General features: G+C 37.2%; 3 protein-coding genes and 1 non-coding gene across 5 annotated transcripts; 1 reads left to right on the top strand and 3 right to left on the bottom strand.

The window, feature by feature from the left end:
• Positions 1 to 803: 803 nt before the first annotated feature.
• Positions 804 to 875, top strand: TRNAQ-CUG (transfer RNA glutamine (anticodon CUG)). The gene has a single exon. It is a non-coding gene; the product is annotated as a tRNA-Gln (tRNA).
• A 373-nt stretch (positions 876 to 1,248) lies between these two features.
• Positions 1,249 to 2,624, bottom strand: LOC137733367 (uncharacterized). The gene is made up of 2 exons (XM_068472519.1): positions 2,494 to 2,624; positions 1,249 to 1,874 (listed from the first exon to the last, which is right to left on the bottom strand). The coding sequence occupies exon 2, from the start codon at positions 1,852 to 1,854 to the stop codon at positions 1,468 to 1,470; it is 387 nt and encodes a 128-aa protein (XP_068328620.1). The 5' UTR covers positions 1,855 to 1,874; positions 2,494 to 2,624; the 3' UTR covers positions 1,249 to 1,467.
• Positions 2,625 to 2,924: 300 nt separating this feature from the next.
• On the bottom strand, positions 2,925 to 6,810 carry LOC137733366 (protein DEFECTIVE IN MERISTEM SILENCING 3-like). 2 transcript variants are annotated; one of them, XM_068472517.1, is made up of 8 exons: positions 6,688 to 6,810; positions 5,672 to 5,815; positions 5,327 to 5,441; positions 4,928 to 5,165; positions 4,421 to 4,612; positions 3,994 to 4,314; positions 3,633 to 3,858; positions 2,925 to 3,276 (listed from the first exon to the last, which is right to left on the bottom strand). In XM_068472517.1, exons 1-8 carry the CDS (start codon positions 6,706 to 6,708, stop codon positions 3,235 to 3,237), a joined length of 1,299 nt encoding a protein of 432 aa, XP_068328618.1. In that variant the 5' UTR covers positions 6,709 to 6,810; the 3' UTR covers positions 2,925 to 3,234. The 2 variants fall into 2 exon arrangements, with proteins under 2 accessions (XP_068328618.1, XP_068328619.1); XM_068472518.1 differs by having other exon boundaries at positions 6,615 to 6,748.
• A 576-nt stretch (positions 6,811 to 7,386) lies between these two features.
• Positions 7,387 to 17,399, bottom strand: LOC137733368 (structural maintenance of chromosomes flexible hinge domain-containing protein GMI1). Its single transcript, XM_068472520.1, has 32 exons — positions 17,067 to 17,399; positions 16,872 to 16,907; positions 16,643 to 16,729; positions 16,497 to 16,552; positions 16,099 to 16,182; positions 15,603 to 15,675; positions 15,360 to 15,415; positions 15,150 to 15,255; positions 14,950 to 15,018; positions 14,591 to 14,674; positions 14,381 to 14,440; positions 13,761 to 13,893; positions 13,522 to 13,583; positions 13,270 to 13,398; positions 12,611 to 12,701; positions 12,461 to 12,495; positions 12,268 to 12,343; positions 11,991 to 12,173; positions 11,617 to 11,775; positions 11,359 to 11,380; positions 11,136 to 11,250; positions 10,893 to 11,009; positions 10,488 to 10,802; positions 10,224 to 10,373; positions 9,920 to 10,069; positions 9,572 to 9,685; positions 9,352 to 9,453; positions 9,035 to 9,149; positions 8,633 to 8,834; positions 8,348 to 8,539; positions 7,887 to 8,207; positions 7,387 to 7,780 (listed from the first exon to the last, which is right to left on the bottom strand). The coding sequence occupies exons 1-32, from the start codon at positions 17,397 to 17,399 to the stop codon at positions 7,540 to 7,542; spliced, it is 4,068 nt and encodes a 1,355-aa protein (XP_068328621.1). The 3' UTR covers positions 7,387 to 7,539.
• Between the last annotated feature and the right edge of the window lie 2,065 nt (positions 17,400 to 19,464).

Below are 19,464 nucleotides of genomic sequence, written 5' to 3'. Positions count from 1 at the left end.
AAAGCAGCAAAATCATTCAGCGCACACATTCTTGCTTCTGTGAAGGTATAATTCTTACTGATGTACAGAAATATAGACGTTTGCTGCAACGAGACACAATACGTATAAATCATATGATCATATTGCTGCATGCATGCATGCAAAACGAATAATTTAACTTATTATTACGATCAGATTGTTCGGGATGCAAAGCCACCTAACGATGAGCTCCAGGACCGATCCAAATTAACACTACCTCCAATTTATCTTCCTTGGATCTGTGTTTTTCCGGAAGCAAAGAGAGAAGAAAATGAGAACTGCTGATAAATTAGCACCGCTAAAGAAAGGAAGTGAAAATTGGCACATCGATGGGACGAAACCTCACCCTCATATTTCTCACTTGATGCGGGCATCCAGCAGGAATGAAAATGTGGGGGTGGAACCATCCCGGTGATCTTTCAATTATAATTTGGTTTCGAACTTGTCATTTAAGAGACAAACTCATGAGCTTTCAGGTTGGCAGAAGTTAATGTACGAAAATATGTAACATTATAAAGAAAATTGTATCGATGACATTGCATTATTGGTCTAAAACATTAAAATTTTAATATGTATTACAACCGCTCGCACAACTTAAATCTATGTGGAGCTCCTGTACTTACACGGCCACATCTGATCAGCTCAAAATATTTCATTTTTCATTTGTTTATTTTTTTGGTCTGACAAGTCAGATGGTTATTCCTTGTGATTCATCGGAATCTTTGACGTGCTTTTTCCCTTAGAAAGGAGCTAAATAATAAAATAGTAGGCGTTGTTGACAACAAGGTTCTATGGTCTAGTGGTCAGGACATTGGACTCTGAATCCAGTAACCCGAGTTCAAATCTCGGTAGAACCTTTCAAACAATTTTTTTGTTTTTTTTTTTTTTTTTTTAATTTTTAGAATTGGCCACCATGTGTGTACTGTAAACAATTACCACTGTTTAACTTTTTCAAGAGAAATTTTTCATTGTGACGGCCCTGACGGGAACATGGATGGTACCACGTGATGTACCACCATTTGTATAGTAACACGTGATGTACCATTTCATGTGCCGATCACACTGAAAAATCTCTCGTCAATCAGCTCGTGAATTGACATGAACATGAGACATATAGAAAGATAAATCCAAACACAAGCCATTGCAACAACCGAAGAAAATCGATTCCTTTCTATGGTCAGCGATTGGATTTGCAATTCTCAAAATATATACCTCAGTTCTAACACAGGCTTGATCCAACTGGTGATTTATGAACTTAAACGGGAAAAAGTTGCACGAAAAGATGTTACCCCTTGTGATCAATGAGGTTTTAAAAGTAAAACAAAAGCCAACAGAACAAAAAGTCGGCATTCATACACTGATGATTCGGACACATCTATCTTCTAGTAGCTCTAGCAAACATTCAAGACGCAGGCAAAAACTACACCAACATCATCGTCACAGACACGATCAGTCCTTGGCTTTCTCTTCTTCCTTCATCTTCTTCTCCCACTTGCGCTTCTTGAAATCGGCCAGCATTTGTGGCATCTTCGCCATCAGCCTCTCAGTGTTCTCCCGTTTCTCCTTAGCTATCCTGTCAACCTTGTGCCCTTTCCTCTTGGTTTTCATTTCTTTCCTCGCCGGGTCATATGGCCAGTCCTCTCCCGCAAGGAGGACTTCCCTTCGAATTTTAGCTCGATGACGAGCACTGATTCCAAGCGGCTTCCATGCCCCTAGATGCCAGTAGCCCCACACGCCCTTGGATAGCTCGGTTCTGTATTTAGTCAACTTCTCACGCCACGGGTACTGGTACTCTGCAATTGTCTTTGCCACAGATTTTGCAGCTTGGCCAGCCATTTTTTAACTCTTGAGGTTCTCTGCCAAACCACAGAAGAAGTAAAGGAAATTAATGACTTAAATCCTAAATACCGACAGAATGAACAAGCACTCAATAAAAGCCATATTTTCTTGGTGAAAATGAACAAGCACTCAGAACCGAAATTCCTTAACAACGATGTTGAAGCCGCAGTCTCAAATGTAAATCCAAAATCACCGAAAACAGGAGAAACGAAAGAGCCTCAATAAAACCCAAACAACAGACATATTTCTTCTTCCTAAACCCTAAAAACAACCATTTTCTTTCGCTTTCCTCTACCTTTTGTATACAATCCCAGAACGAAACTATACAAACCAACTAACTCACTAAATTACAGTAAAGTTAACCTGCAGCTGCAACATTAATCCAAATTTTCCCTTTCATTATCTCCGAAAATCCAATTTATTTTAATTAACAACAATATCCACAATGGCAGCTAGGGTTTTTCTGCAAGCTTGAAATTTGACAGCAGAAACAACCAGAACGAATACATCCCGAAGGAAATGGTGATTGTTTCCGTATGCTAAAACCCTAAATCAAATCAAAGCTACCCACATATTCGATCGCCAATCAAATTACAAATCAAAACTGAGAGAAATTTCTAGAGAGAGAGTAAATACCTGATCCGGGCGCCGCCGGATTTAGAGAGTGAAAGTGGTGCGGTGGCGGGGGATTGAAGTTGGAAACGAAGAGTGAAGAGGGAAGAAGACGAGAGAAGTGGATTTTGCTTTTGCCTGTTTCTTCAAGTCGCAGCAGCACGAAATGGTAATGGGCTTTTTTCTTATGGGCCTCAAAGTTTATCGTGGTGGGCTGGGAGTACCGGAATCCGGTTGGGCCATAGAGTCCAGTCAAAACCCAATTTCTATTTTTGGTCAAAAGTCCGTTTGTAAGTGGCTGATAGAATCACGCATAACTTTACAATGACAATGCGTGATTAACTTGAAACAACGCTTGACCGAAGATAAAATGTTACAACCGATGAGTGTGTGACTAGCTTGAGATAGCGCCAGAGAGAGAGAGAGAGAGAGAGAGAGAGAGAGAGAGAGAGGGGTTGTGTTTGTATGGAAAAATGATGCATAAACTTCTATCACAAAGTCACAAGCATTTGAGCAGAGGACAAACAAATAAAAAAAAAAAAATCCTCAAATCTAATTCTGCTTCTACAAAGCCCTAAACTTCAACAAGCGAGCCCCCTCACTAGACTCAATGAATATGCGTTTTCCCAATACAATTTCTCAGGCTTTCTAGAGCAGAGATGAAAAATTGATCCTCCGCCGGACGCTCAACTGGACAAAGGTCAGAAGGCTCCCCCTTCTGTTTGGTTGGATGGTTTCTCGCTCCTTCAGTGTACTCTTAAGTTGTCACCTCGGGGCCATTCTGCTTTGCGATGCATAAATTTGATGCTGCGATGATAAAGGCCGCAATTAAAGCTCATTTACGAAGGAAGGAAATAAAACAAAATTAAAGAAAGAGACTATGAACTACTCAACATGAGCTCCTGTCTAGTGGAATAGCAAGTTGAATGATTTACTTCAGTATCCACGATTTATGAAACTATTTTCCCTAATGTTCCCACAATAATGGAATAAAAACGTATTTAACACTGCCGAAGGACTGAATGAAAAAGGGTCCTAGGATCCAGCATTAGTCTAATCATTTCTTTTTATCGGGTTGCTGCAGGCAACTGAAGGCACATGGTAGGTTACTTTTACGACTGTACTGCAATTTGTTGTTAGTTAAGATATGTGACGGGTGTTACCTGAGTTACATATGATGAACTATCAGCCAGGAACTTGAGAAAATCTTGCTTCTTTCTGTCAAAATTGAACTTTGCGTTGTCCAATAATGCTTGTTCTCTCTTCATATCTTCCTGCATTTTGTCCTTTTTCCACTTCAACTCATTGATTTGTCTTTCAGACTCCAGATAGTTTTCAGGTAGGCCTGATGTTGCTGATACTTTAGGGAATCTCACATCTACATCTTCCCTAACATCAGAGAGGTTTAAAAACTAAGATGTTAGCAGCAAAGAAAATCCCTGTTAGTATTAACAAATGACGATAACATCTAAGACAGTTCAAAAGTTTAATTTCCAATTTCATTTATTTGGCAGAGCTTCTTACCGGTTGCCAAGAGAAAACACACCAGTTGACCTAATAATCCCGCCATCTAAAGAAATGGCTCCATCACTTATACAAGGAAGAGCTGGAACCATATCTGCCCTTGTTTTATATACTTGCAAGCGACCAAAGAGGTTATAAAATAGAGTTGCTCTTAGTCCGTGCCCATTGGCTGTGAGGCAATATAAGTTTGCGCTATCCACATTAATCATATTTACAGCATAACCAAGAAAGCCGGGTGGACACTCCCCATTGGCTAACCTAGGTTTTAGAAGATCAAGCCTCATCTGTGGGTCATCAGGCACAGATGCACCAGCATATGGTCTGCAGAAGAACAAAACAGATTTTGAGTGCATAGTCGATATAGTAAAGTTTACAAATCAATACTTGTTCAGATTGCTTGAGGTATGACAGCATACAGGATACATACCTTAGATTTTCAAGGCAGATGACCTGAAACCGGCCTTCCAGTGTCCTACCAATAGACGAGCCAAGTCCATGGAGACCAGCAGTTTTCTTTACGTAGCCTTCATTCTCATACACTTCTAGAGCTTTAACACCCTCATAAGTCTTACAGACAATTGCCAACATAGTCTCGATTCCTAAGTACTCTGAAAAAATCCTGCACATTCCAAATAAGCTGAATGAAAACTAGGTCCAGTATGGTTATAGGCCTAGATAGATAGGGGCGAAAGGGAGAGCTGGAGAGGGGGTCAATTAGAAATATTTTCATGGCCAGGTGTTACCAATGTATTCATTCCACACTACAACAACATATCCATTGCAGTACAACGTCGCCTAAACTCACCCCACTTTCCAAAACCAAAAGAAAATGCACGGAAGGTCGCAGAACACAACCACTTATGTGGTCATATGACTAAAGTACAATTCCACAACTTAAGAAATAAGTAAACAACAAACAATATGGGACTCTGACCTGCTAAGATTATCATCCTCTACTTTGCCAAGCATACCAACAATACCCACGACATCCTTGATCGGGGGAAAAAGGGCAACCTGAGTACCATGACGAGTTTTCAACTGCCATAAAATGCCTGCGGCAGACTTCTCATGCTGAAGAATCTTTTCAGTGGTTTCTTCCTCACTTTTACGGCGGGAATGGTCATCATCTTCGATTTTAGGAGTGCTTGAGGAGTGATACTTGCCTAGAATAACTGAAATGAAATGATTCGGTAATGGAAACAAATAAAAAAGTGCGCAAAAAAATATTGCAAACCGTATGCTTAGATATTTATTAACTTTTTAGTTTACTAGATTTATGACATCACCAATGAAATGTAGATAGTGGAGGAGGAAGAAGAAGAAGATATTATACCTTGCAAATCGAGAATAGAGTCATCTAGTTTGTGCTTTTGAGACTTTAGCAGTTTTAAGTTGTCCTCATGCTGTTTAATTTTCATTCCCATCATTTGTAAATCATCTTGAAGTTTCTGTATAGATTAGTTCTTTGAAAAGTCAGTTAGTTTGATCCATCCCCGCTCAAAATAGGATCCTCCACAATAATTTCATTAATCATGAATAACAAAAAGATTGAAATGCTACAATTTTGTTACGATGAATTAAATACCTCAAACGGAAATGCATGGTGAAATATCAACTATACATTACCAAAATGCACGGTAAATCAAAATATAAAGGCTCTCAAGAATAGGTTCTTAACCTTAGTGTAGTAGATGATGGATTCTGCTTGTGAGAAGCCTCCATTTTTCACTTCTTCCTGCACAACTACACTAGTTTCTTGTTTATCTACTTGCATCATAGCTGCAGGATCTTGAACAGCCAATGGCTGGGGCTGATCTGGAACCTGCAAAAGAATGATTAAATGGCATCAATAGCACAAAAAGGACCAAAATGCATGTAAACAGACTATGCAGACTGTTCAATAAGTTTGACGTTGGGCACGAAATAATGAGCACAACTTAGAAGTGATCTCCGCTCGCCAATAATTCATGGAAGTACAAATTAGTTTCTAAAAGCACATGCCTTTCTAAATGCTAAATACGTTTCTTTACCAACAAGAAAAGCCTGTAAACAATGTTGACTCACCACAGCAGCAGGCACATACACATTTCTGTGCCACAGTTTCTTAAATTAACGGCAGTATCTACAGCGAAAACTAAATCAACCAGAAAATTGTTTTAGAACACTAATGCCTCGACACCGGAAAAGAATTACACAATTCAAGACCGAAGTTTCGGACTACAAATCGCAATCGCCTCTAAAGGGTCAATTCTAAAACCTAATTCAAGCAGTTACAAGCACCACTTTCCCCAGAAAACTGCCAAGGACGAAAATGCAAAGATGCATGCTGATTTTCCATTCTTTCTTTTTCCTCGTGGAAACTTACAGCCACGGCAAGTTTAAAAATTGAAGAGAATTAAATAAACCCAGTTACCAAAAAGATCTAAAAAACCAAAGAATTGCATTGAGCACACAATTGAGGTTTAAATTTTTGGCATTCGAAGCAGGAAAAATCAATGGCGAAGAGAAAAACGACATGCATTTGAATTACCACAGCTAATTCTATGCTGGGCGTTTGACTAGCTATCAAGAGAGGAGAAAAGAAGAGAAAATTTTGAAACTTTAAAACCTAAGATGGGTACCCAGTTATTTTCTTGCATTTTCTCGGCTGCCAAACAGAGGGCAGTGAGTGAAAATTTGAGAAGGGCGGCTCACCTGGTTGCTGGGGTGGAACATCTTCCGAGTTGACTCAGTGCTCTCGCCGGTGGCTCTCTCTCACTGAGTCACTCTCTCTCTCTCTCTCTCTCTCCAACTGCAACTGTTCTGGTGGTTGTTGAGAATGTCAAATTTCATTGACCTCCCTGTGGTTTTCTGAGCTAAAAAGTTGGGCTTTATTCTCCGCGCGGAAATGAGGACCGTTGGATCAAATTGGATCCATGGGGACAGTTGGGCCCATATGATCCAAGGGCCGTAACTTCATCACTTACGAGTAAAGTGGAGCTCTTTTAACTTTTAATTTGTCTTTACTCTTCAGTTTATTTTTACTAAGATTATAAAATATTTTAGTATCCAAATCGAATTTTTTGTAGAACTAATTTATGGGATATATATATATTTATTTATTTAGGGGGTGGATTCATGGTACTATTTTTTTTACACAATTTTTTGAAAAACATTTTTTGTGGGCACACTTCGTAATGTATTTTAATCATCCAAACAATTAATCCTTTAGGTCTTTCTTCAAATATTATGTCTATCGAAAGTTACCTAATCTGAAACAATATGACCGTTCGATTAGGAGTTTAGGGTTTCTTTGTAGAGCCGTATTCGTCTATTTTTTTTTACTACAAATGAATGTCTTCATGATTTTAGATTTGTCTAATTTTTTGCAAAGATAATCCATGAATAATGTTCTAAAAAATAGACAGCTAAGATCGTTGATATACATTAAAGTGTGAGCCCCACAAAACATGTGTCAAAAGTTGTGAAAAAAAATTGCTACGGATCCGGACATATATATATGCATATATCAGAAGAACATGATGCAGCGTCAGTTGTGCAAAATAATCACAAATCATCTGTGATTCCTACGGATCCGGACATTTTCTTTTGAAACTCCTCCCCAGTCTTTGTTATCAGCTTCTGCTGCTTCTTCAATTTCTTCCTGAGCTTCTTCAACACTATCTCGCGGTCTTTGGCAATTTCCTCCATGGCAGCAACGACCTCACTCTTTGCTTCCTCGTTTGCTGCAATTTCCTCCAGAACTTCCGCGACATTCACCAAAATCGGGAAACAGATTTTAGGATTCCTGAAGGGCAAACAACAAAAAGGCCACATTGTGTAATCGTTAGACTTGTTCGCAAAGCAATGAATTTAATATGAACATACATATTATTAAGTGTAGAGAGAGATACCCGTATCCAAGAGAAGCTATCCCGGTTTGTTTTAAAATCCCGCCATCCAAGGATACAGCAGCTTGTTTGATACAAGCACGAGCATTGAACATTTGTTTCCTAGTTCTGTAAACATGGAGCTCGCCGAAAAGAGCATAAAACAACGTCTGCCGCAGATTATGGCCTTCAGTTGTCACGGTGTGTAAATGTTCGTCATCTAGGTCAACCAAATTAACTGCATACCCCAAGAAACCAGATGGGGTATCTCCACTTGGCAATGCAGGATCTGGCAAGAAGAGCTTCCTTTGAGGGTCAGTACCATCAAAGTCACCTGTGTAAGGCCTGCAATACAGAAATTTCAAATTTCATGTTTCTATTTGCTTGTGCCATCAAAGTCACCAAAGTTATTTTCTCTAGAAGTAATCAACACGGATTGATTTATTACACATAAGGAAAACTACTTGGGAAGATTTATGTGTTACCGTAGATCTTCGAGGCATATAACAAGAAACCGGCTTTCTATGGATCTCTCAAGTTTAGCAGCTTCTGCATGAAGAGCATGCCTAGAATCAACTTCCCCACTGCGGTGATACTTCTCGAGAGCACAAGCAGCTGTGAATGATTTACAGACAACAGCAAGCATCTGATCTTCACCCAAGTACTCAGATAATATCCTGCATACAAATATATATAAAGATATGAACATCAAAGGAGAGGAACTAACTTGAAGAAGGGGAAAACGAAATTGGAAAAAGGGGGTAGCGAACCTGCTGAGCTTAATGTTCCGAACTCTGCCCAGCAGAGCAACTAAACCAATCATGCCTCCCATGAAATCGTTGTCTGGCTCTTGGAGTGGAACTCTTGAAAGGGTGGAGACAGTAGAAGCTGCCGTGTGGCTCATTCTCTCTATGTGGTTTCTCAGCTCTTCTTTCTTTGATGAGTAATCGGAACTGCTCAGTTGATAACAAGCTGCACATGAACGTAAGTAGCATTTTTCCAATTACATCCATTGTACATAGCATGTGAAATTTAATAAGAGAAAGCTAAACAAGTGAGAGACTATTTGGGTGAAAGAGAATTTGACGTTTCAAAAATGTATTAAGTGAGCAACGAACATTCTAAGATAAACAGGGTTTTAATATATTTATGTGCAGCCTGAGAAATATAACCTTGCAAATGAGATATTTCTAGCTCAAGAATTTCCTTGTCCTCATTAAGCTCAACCAATTGCTTTTCCAGATCTCCAATGCGCAATCCAATGCGTTTAATGTCATTCTCCTTTCTCTGAGAGGAGAAGAAGAAAAGTCAAAAATAGAAAGGCACCTTAAGGTAAGATTTCCAAATCTTCTTGGTTAATGCAGTCAACAGGTAATTTGGGCATTCGTAATTGAGACCTATTTCGGGTTAATGAGAGCATAAGTGTTATACAAAAGCAATTTGAAGCTGCATTTGTTTTCCCTATCTTATCATTATTCACAATTGATACCTGCAGGTTTTCCACTTGCTGAAGGGAAGATGGATCTTGGAGAAGCAAAGGAAATGGGGATAGTTCTTCGCACTCCACTTTTGGAACTTGCATTTCTGAAACCTGAACATAACAATTATCCATGATTGTGGATGGTGGTAACACACATTGTATACTCCGGGTTACGTATAAATTTAAAGCTGCAATTGTCATGTAGCTTCTCATTATTCACAATTAATACCAGAAAGTTTCCTCCTTTCTGGAGGGAAGAGGAATCTTGAAGAGGCAATACCTTGCCAGGTGACAACGGAACCTGACTCTCATTGTACTCCACTTTTGCTCTTTTTACAAGAACCTGAACATAAAAGTTAACAGCCATCATTATCAATATGGCTAATACAGAATATGAACTTATATCTTTAAGTAATTTAAGAGTGTGTTGGTTTCCATGCTTCACTTTTGGATCTGGATGTGATATGAAAAATGAACTCACTATGGTACTTTCATGCTGAGATATAAAACTTCATGTGACTGTAAGTGAATTAAAGCTGCATTTTTATTTGTATTTTCTCATTAGAACAACTATTACCTGTAACTTTTCTACCTTGGGAGGGTGAGATGAATCTTGGGATCTCAAAACATTTTCCTTTGGGGGAGTCGATTGAATTTGCTTATACTCCACTTTTCGAGCTTCCTTGATAAGTACTTTTTTATCAACACACTTGCCATTTGACTCATCCTTGTAAACAAATTCACAAGTAAAACTATCAGAAACAATTAAACAAATGAACCCACTATGGTACATTCATGCTGAGATATAAAACGTCTCATTTGTTTATTAGTAAATTAAAGCTGCATTTAATTTCGTATCTTCTCGTAAGCACAACTATTACCTGTAAGTATACTACTTTGGAAGAGTCAGATGAATCTTGGGGCCACAAAACCTTTTCCTTTGTGAAAGTCGAGTGAATTTGTTTATACTCCACTTTTCGAGCTTCCTTGATAAGCACTTTTTTCTCAATAGCCTTACATTCTGACTCATCCTTGTAAACAAATTCACAAATAAAATTATCAGAAACAACTTACAATCTTAATACATTTGAAAAAAAAAAACAACAAAGAGCAAAGATTTAAGAGAGGTTACCAATATTACTTACAAGAAGGAATGAAAATGTATAGATACCAGCATTTTGAAATAAATCTGGGTACTTTGATTTAAGTGGAAAGATGTATAACCCTTGAAATCCTTTTAGCGACTTGGGTGCTACGGACACTGAAATGTCATGAACTCTTTGAAGACCCTCAGCATCACTGCTGAACTTAACTTTCATGGACATTTGTAAATTAGTTCTGGCAATATGCTTCTGGTCCAGGTTCTTGGAAATACAAGAAGAGTCATAACTGGCAGGACGAACAATAGCCACAATTGCTTCTGGAGGATCTTTTCCAGTTTGGGCATCTACAGGCAGTGCCTGAAAAGAAATTAAAAAATATATGTTTTACTTGATTAATTTTCTATTTGATGAGCAAGACAAAAGTGAAAAGTAAATGAAAATTCTAACCCCATCAATGTCCAACTCTTGACATTGCTCTGCATCCAGCAAATCAATTGTAGAAGGAGATTTCTGACGTTGTTTCTCAAGTTGGTTATCCCACTCGGTACTTCGAACAGCTACACACTGATGCCAATGGCTCACAATTTAGCAACACAATAAGCTAGAATACCAGAAAAATATTTACTTTTTCGCCAATGGTATAAAAAGCAAGGTGTGAAGCAAGATACTAAGATAAAATAAGAAACGAACCATTCCAGTATCAATGACACTGACAGGTACAGGCAAGGAGCCACCAACATCTAAACTGGTATCCCCATCACTTATGGAAAGGATGCATCCCTTCGCTTCTGGATTACTTAAAGGCCTTGTAAAACAACAAAAATACAAAACTATGCCAGTCAAACCAAAACATAATCAAGTGCACAGGTTACAAAAAGAACGATTACAGAAGAACATACACAAGAAACCATACCTGCAGAACATTTGAGCCTGACCTGTTAAGAAAGAAAAAGAAAAATGAAGAAAAAAGCCAGGGACCTAAATTGACCAAACAATTTCATTGAAGAAGAAATCTACAAGTATAACTATCCTTAAGTAGCATGCCATAAAAAAGTGGAAGGTGCATGCCATGACAAAATTATGGAAGATATAAGCATGTCAATTATAAATCAATATTTATGAATGTCACATGAAACAATATAAGGATACTCAAGTTTCATGCCTTACTTACCACCAGAGTCACCTTCAAGACCTTCAAGCAAAAAATATTCAATCGTAGCATAGACATTGTTCTTATGGACCCCAGCACATGCTCCCTTAAGAAGTTTGATTTTCTGGCCACGTTTCCAGGCTATTCCTCTTCTCTTTAGAGATTTATGCACCCTTGCAACTACAATTTGAAGTAAAAAAGTTCTATGATTAACGAGCATGGATTAAAGTTAGAAACTCAATTAACGTAATGAAATTAATAAGGACATCATGTAACAAGTTACAACAACCAAGCCAACAACAACCAAGCCTTATCCCACTAAGAAAATCATGTAACAAAGGATTCAAATTAAGTCATGCTGCATCAGAAAATCAAGCTTCTCGATTTACACCTACCTTCAGATGACATGTGAAGTGCCTTTTTGTTTATAGGACTGACAACAACCACTGGTTGATCTTCACCACAGTCAGCTTCATCATCATACTGCTCGTGCATTTGAAGAATCCAATTCTCATACTCCCTCTTTAGTTGAGCAAGATTTAAATGCTTTCCATCTCTAGAAATTTCAATTTTGATATCTGTGGGAACAAAAAATTAACAGAGTGAGAAGAATAACAAACAAACAATGCACCAAATCAAAATATTTCCATATTTATCATAGAAGAAATATACCATTTTCATTCTCCAGAGGCTGATTACCGAAATTCCTCAGTGCAGCGGTAAACGGACCATGGTGTGCAAGATCATTCTGTGGTTAACAATGCATTAAAGAATAACGTTTTTAAAAAAAAAAAATCTATGATGGCCAGTGGCCACAGACATAATTGAAATTATTTTTTTCACTTAAACATATAGCATTTTGTACCTTAGATGGTGTTGGATTGAAACCAGCATCAGTCTCTGCAACCACAACATTCTTTGTTCATTAATACTGACAAAACAGAAGAATTCTAAAGAATATTGTATCAGTGACAAGAAAACATTGAGGCAAGCTATCAGGAAGGAGCTGTCCTACCGATAAAGCATTTAACTCTCAAACAACATCTTTTCAACAAGTGTGCCCTGTCTCCTTTTTTTTGCTTGAATTCCATGAAAGGAAGCAAGGCCTGTGGTAAATCAGATGAAAAAAACACCATTAGAACGAATAGCAGTTGCAACTCTAAATACAAATCGGATCACATTCCTGAACATCAATGCTCCAAATTGTGCATTAAACATTAAACAATTTCAAGAATAGTCTTCAACGGAGTTATAAAGCTTGTCAATATCTTCATCTAAATTCTTTAGAAGTACTATAATGCGATACAAAAAAACACAACTACAACTCAATTTTCGTCTGTATGTACAAGAATTTGCTCTAAGGTCAAAGAGACCAATGATGGCTACAGAAGCATTAAGATGCATATTTCAAAAACTCCATTTCATCGTGTATATTTGGAACCCCAAAAGGTTTAGCTATTAGGAAAGATGCCACCAATGTATTTCAAGATAACAGTTACAATACAGAGCACTGCAGCTTTCAATATGCACATGTGACAACAATTACTGGAATCATCCTTCAGCCATAGAAAGTAAAATGCAGTAAATCTCATTCTAATTTTAAGAGTGTAATTCTAATATAACTTCTAGAGATTAACTTACAAGAACATGATTTAAAGAGAACTGACTACCTACCCAACGAGCATCTGGAAGTAGGCGACCAAGCCTCCGAATAGAGACACGACTATAGGTTTCAAATTTTTCTGAGGTGCTGCATCCCTCAGATTCTAAACTCTCCAAAATTCTCTCAATATTCTCTTTTCCCTGTGATAAACAATGTCATTTAATTTGCGCAATGTAGCTTACATAGGATATGTATAAAAACAATGACATATATATCCAGCAACAAAAGATTTTTACATGGTGGTATAGACATGGTCTTCATACCTTAACAATAGGAAAATAGACACACTTAAGGCAAGCATTAGCTTTAATATCTGTCTTTGAATCTACATATATGAAGTATGACAAAGGGTCACTTGAAGTTGAAATTTCTTTAACAGCTAAAACACAATATGAAAATAAATGAGTAAACAAAACAGGATGATAACTACATTATTACAAATTTTTCTCTCTTTACAAAAAAAAAAGGAGACAATTTACTAAAGAACGAAATTGGTAATTACCTGGAGATTGAGACATACTGTTTTTCTTACAGAAGAAATGAAGCTGTAAAACAAAATCAGGACCATTGGATGAATGCAAGTTAGTTGTAGCAATCTCCCCACCTGCAATCTCAGCTAAATCAACACCATTAACCTGGGAAGTTCAAAGGAAAAATTTATTAGCAATATTAGACTTAAAAGTGAAATTACCATAAAATTCAAGGTACTACCAGTCTACCACTAAGAAGTAAGGGCTCATATGTGCAACAATAGATGGTTATAGGATTTGAAACTTAGCCAGTACTCCTGATATTCGATAACTAATAGTATACTTGAATAATTCATACAGTATGTGAAAGAAAGCATCTATTTTTTCTTGAGCAAAAACTTCGTCTATATGTTGTAGTGATTCCTGTTGGAATAATTGAGATTAAAAATTACTAGCATAAGTATGCAACAATAAAACTGGACAAGCCTGCAAGCACACCTTCCATAATCTGATGCACCCTAATCATGTTACAACTCAGAGGTCAAGGATACCTACGCATTTATCTGGCAAAATGCAAATGACTACCAAGAGATGCAGCTACCATAGACACAAAAACGAAATACCAAAAAAAACAAAAAAAAAAACTTCAAACCTCAAAGTTTACTGGTGTTACGGTCTTCCAAATCTTCCCTGCTTTGGATTCTTCATCACACTGCAGATGAATAAAGTAATGTATGACAATAGAATTTAGGATATTATAGTAGAACTTAGGAAATAGCAATAGATAAACAAGATCTCCAGTAGAAATCGTAAGTATGTCAGCAAAAGTTAATAATGTTCGTGCTCCATAAGCATTTGATACCTGAATATACGGGAAGTATATGTCCTTCAGCTTGCATCGGAGTTGATCTATGTCCAATTTCGATTTTGGTTTATAAATTTCAACCTGTCAATCAGCACTTAATATATAAACAATGTGAAGTTTATAAAACTCATAGCTATTCAAAAGCTTCACCTATGTAAATTAGTGACTACTGCTTACGGCCTAGAAAAACCAAAGCTTGAAAAAGTAATTTAAAATTGTGTCCGGACAATTTCAAATGCACAAAAAAAAAAAAAAAAAAAAAAAAAAGAAGGCCAGAAACAATATTTCCAAGAAAACTAACTTCGTAACAGAATTGGACAATAATTTGATAACTACAAAATGTTGCAACACTCTACCTTTGTAAAGCTACCGTGTGGTGTTCTGATCATTTCTTCTTCTAAAGGATCCCTCATGCCACCAGCAGTCTAAAATGAAAGGTAAGGTTACCAGTTTGAGAAAATAACACCAGTTAGAAAGTTATATAAGAAACAAGAGAAATCAACGCAAGTGAAAGCATTGCCATTAAAAAGCGATAAACTGCCAAGCGCACTTTTACCTTCCAATTAGAATTAGAGTTTGACCTGCTCAGTAAAGCCTCTCTATCAAGATGTAATGTATAAACTTTCCTGGAATCCTTTGTCTTGGAAGAAATTAATGCATGCCTATAACATGATAGTACAATGATCATGGTTTGAAATGTGTTGGAAACCTTTCACCAGAAAATCGACGCACTTGAAGTAGCAAAAAGAATTCAGAGAAGTCATACCTCCCTAATTGCATAGATGCTATAGGTCCACCATATCCAAACATTCCAAAAAATGGCTACATGAACAAACAGAACTTTAAAGCCAAGCCAGTACTGAATATACAACATAGACAGACCAATGGCATGCAGATTATAGAAATTTTTCAGTACATCATGGCATAAAACTTAACTTATCATGTTAAGCACACACACAACCTATTTCACGATTATCAATACAGGAAGATATTTTTAAATTGGTTTTACCGTTAAGTACGGAGGTGTGCCCCCTATCGCCTGGTCCTTAAAAGATCTATGAAGTGAAGCACCCATCTTTCCCCTGCATAGAATACGAATCACATTCTTAGCATGAAAATAGAACACTTAAACCTCACATTACTTGCCGTCACTAATGAGAATTATATACATAATTTTCCAAAGACTCGTGTAAGTTTTGCTATCACATGTGGAAAAGGTCAGCCAACAAGCAAAGCCATTAGATAACCCGAACAGAAATTTGATACAATTTCGAGAAGGAGCTAGTCACAACAGTATGAACCCCTACGGAGGTCCTTTTGCATAATTTTTCTTGATTGCTTTCCTTTAGGATCTTTTTCCAGAGAAGGAAAAATGATAATGGATACAACCAAAATTTATTTCACCCTTCCAACCTGAACTTCTGTCTTGGACTCTTGCAATTCATAGCCCTCACGAAATTACATTCCAAATATAAGACAGAAAATGGTTCAAGGAAAATAAATACCACTTCACTATAGAATTTTCATCGCTTCCATCCATCCCAGGGCCAGTGTCAAAAATTGACATCACTTTATCGGCCACATCCACACTGAAAATAATAAAGGGAGAATGGGTAAAGTTATGAAGTAACCATAGAGATATAATATAGCTTAACATTGAGCAAAAAATGGATACTAGCACAATAAATTGAGTAGTCTGAAATAATCAAACAATAATATCAATAGTGTTCGTCTAGGTAATAATTACGAATGCGCTAGCAAAGTATCTGTAAGCAACTATAATGACATGATAGACCATAGTGAAAAAGCAATAAAAAAAAAACACAAAACCCAAAAATCCATCCCAACAATACCAAAAATTAACATATAAAAGAAAAGGCGTGTACATCTACAATTTCAATACCTTATAAGCTTCTTATGTCTCCTGTCATTTGCCCAAACAGCTTGAAGGGAATTATCCTGATGAACAAATGAGCAGCAGAATGTAGGCAATCAAATGAAAACAAAATGAACCAAAACAGTGAATAACCAGCAGTATATGCAACTTACAATCAGATCCGCTAGAGCAGTCTCAGACGTGTACTCTTGTGGTAATTCCCTTAGTAGATCAGTAACAGGTGTCAAATCCCACATATTCTACAAATCAGAGAAGTCCATCATGAATTAACGGCATCCTTTGATCAATCGCATAAAACTTCCGAACAGAGCAAGATAAGATAATTCTTCAATTATGAATTTCAAAGCAAATGGAAACAATAATGTAGGAGATATTACTAACCTCAAAAGTAATAACTCTCTCAGGCACATTACCATCCTAAATCATAAACAAAACAAGCACAATATCACCATTCCCGAAAATATATATATTATCCATCAACAAGCAAACAAATTAAAAGAGCACAACCACATGTTGAGAGTATTAATCCCACATCGAGAAAAGAAGGGACCTTTAAATCGTGAATCTTATACTCACATGAAGCTTCAGAATGTGGCACTCATGTGCCTTGAAGTTCTTGAAATTCACCACATCCTTTATCTCCCGGTCATTGGCATCTTCAAGAAATAAACCGCCAGCGTTCCAATCAATCTCCCGCTTCCGCTTCCTCGAGCTAGATTCTCTCAAAGCCAGGTGATGCTCCCGTTTCAGCATCTGAATGAAATCTCCAAGTGGCATTTTGTGCTCAGGGTTTTGCAATTGCAACCCAACACTCATGCCATTTGGTAACAGCACCTTGAATCTATATGTCACGTCCTTATCGCCGTGATCTTCGCGCACTTGGCTCCTCTTTGTTGGTGTCTGCTGCATCTTTTCTGCATGCATCCATTTTCAAAGACATATAAACATATATACACATATAAACATATATATACACGTATATAAAGAAATTTTCACAGAATAAAGGGGTTTTAGTGAGTGAAATAGCAGATAATCTTAACATTTGTACTTCCTTCAAGTAAAATCTAACCAAGTTCATGCTTTTAATTTCAAACAAATATAATGACAAATCGCAGACGCAGAATGTATAAAGTTCATGCCTTTTTTCGAAAACGTGAAGCTCTGTTCTTGTTGGAGCTCGCGCAGTGAAGCAGAAATGGGGGATTTCTAGGGGTTTTAGAGATAGAAAACGAAAGGTTTGAGCTTTGTAGAGAGAGAAAGCGACGTCGGAGTGAGCTGAACCGCCACCTCTCTAATATATTGCTCTTGTGCGTGGCTGGGAAGCCAGTTGGCTCGGGTACACGCTAAAATGCGCTGGGTTGGATTTTTCTGCCACGTCAACGTTAAATTAGCCATCGGTGTAGCGCACGTTACCCGAAAAGTTTCATGTTAGCAGTTTCGTATGAAGTTGGCGGTAAGTTGCTCCGCTGGAGATATATGCGAAAGTTGCTGGGTGTTTTGCGGAACGCGCGGACCACAGCAGCTTTATTGTCCGATGAATCCACGTGGCGGAGAGGGATTAGATGAATCAGGCGTGGGGACCCACCTCCTGTGACTGGAATGGCCAAGTAAGAAATTCTTTGTGCCCAAGTAAAGTAGGGAATCGAGGAGATCAGACAGGGAAAGGGATCCTCTCCGATCCCTTCTATCAAGTCATTTCCATTAAATAAATTGGATCGTTAAAATTTGATTTAACGGCTAAAATTATTATAATTTTTAAAGTGGACATCTGTTTGTAACCGTTGAATCAAATTTCAAGAACCTGATGAGAAGAACTTAGTGGAAGGGATCCGGAGGACCCCTTTGACAGGTACACATTTGTGTGAAAAATTGGGGAAGACAAATTTGGAATTTGCAGAGGCTCAAGTTTAATGGGCCTAACAATTGAGCCCAAAGAGAGAGTTTTCAATGTATTCATAACATGGCTGCAGTATGCTGTATATTATTATAGAAGTGGTGGTAAATATTTTTTTAATTGTCTCTCCATTTTTATAATGATCTATAGGGTACGTGCTTGTGTTTTGGCAAATTAAAAAATCTCTTGAGCCAAATGGGCACGTTAACATAACATTTTCAATTAACTGGTATTCAATTGAGTGCTTTACATGTCATTGAATAAGTGGAGAGATATGAAAAAAAGTAATACTTAGGAAATCATGTATTTAAACCATATTTTATAAATCATGTGACGTGATTTTTGATGATTTTATTACTTTTTTTAAATGATTGAATTATTAATTAAGTGTTGATTAATGTACTTATTTTCTATTAGTGACACATTAAATAACTTGCAAATTTAATCTAAAAATTAGTTTACCTAAAATTACTTAACAGAAAAATATATTTTTCCTCCACGTAATATATGGAGTATTGCTTAAATAGCCGGTACTTGAAAAAATCCTCTCCAAAAGCATACCATACAAACTTCGGTGTAGTAGCCCGGTAAAATAAGCCCATAAAGCTGCGTTGCAGATAAAACTTGATCCCGGCCCAAAAAGGCCCACAAAAATTCCTACTCGACCATTCCATTAAAACCCAAACAAAATGACCGTCACGAAACACGTTAAAGTGAGGGTGGTGCTATTAACACACTTATATTTACATTTTACATATTTTTGTTAATTTTTGTCAATTGATTTTCTTGAATTTATTTGATCTGAAAACGGAAATTGAGATGAGTATATAAGAGGTAAAAATAGGTATGTGTATAATATCACCCTAATGTAATTATCAATTTATCCATTGTTGTTTATCTAGTAAACCAAAAAAGAAAAGAAAGAGATTAATTACTTGATAAGTAAAGATTCAACAGGAAATTCAGAGACATTAGATATGTTTTACCAAATCCTAATTGGAATTAAAGGAAGGTAAATACATCATGATAACAGTGAGTAGTAGTTGAGATCTCTTAGTTTTAAGTAGTTGAACTCAAGTC

This window comes from Pyrus communis, chromosome 5, assembly GCF_963583255.1.
Source record: "Pyrus communis chromosome 5, drPyrComm1.1, whole genome shotgun sequence".
NCBI classification, from domain to species: domain Eukaryota; kingdom Viridiplantae; phylum Streptophyta; class Magnoliopsida; order Rosales; family Rosaceae; genus Pyrus; species Pyrus communis.
The sequence above is the reverse complement of the archived record's forward strand: the minus strand, read 5'-3'. Positions and strand labels throughout refer to the sequence as shown.

Coding starts and splice junctions, on each gene's coding strand:
- LOC137733367 (XM_068472519.1), bottom strand. CDS start 1,854: ATGGCTGGCCAAGCTGCAAAATCTGTGGCAAAGACAATTGCAGAGTAC.
- LOC137733366 (XM_068472517.1), bottom strand. CDS start 6,708: ATGTTCCACCCCAGCAACCAG. Junction 3,859..3,993: donor GTGTTTTCTCTTGGCAACCG/GTAAGAAGCTCT, acceptor CTCTGATGTTAG/GGAAGATGTAGATGTGAGAT. Junction 3,277..3,632: donor GTTCATCATATGTAACTCAG/GTAACACCCGTC, acceptor TTATCATCGCAG/CATCAAATTTATGCATCGCA.
- LOC137733368 (XM_068472520.1), bottom strand. CDS start 17,399: ATGCAGCAGACACCAACAAAGAGGAGCCAAGTGCGCGAAGATCACGGC. Junction 16,908..17,066: donor GCCACATTCTGAAGCTTCAT/GTGAGTATAAGA, acceptor TTTATGATTTAG/GATGGTAATGTGCCTGAGAG. Junction 16,730..16,871: donor AGAGAGTTATTACTTTTGAG/GTTAGTAATATC, acceptor TCTGATTTGTAG/AATATGTGGGATTTGACACC.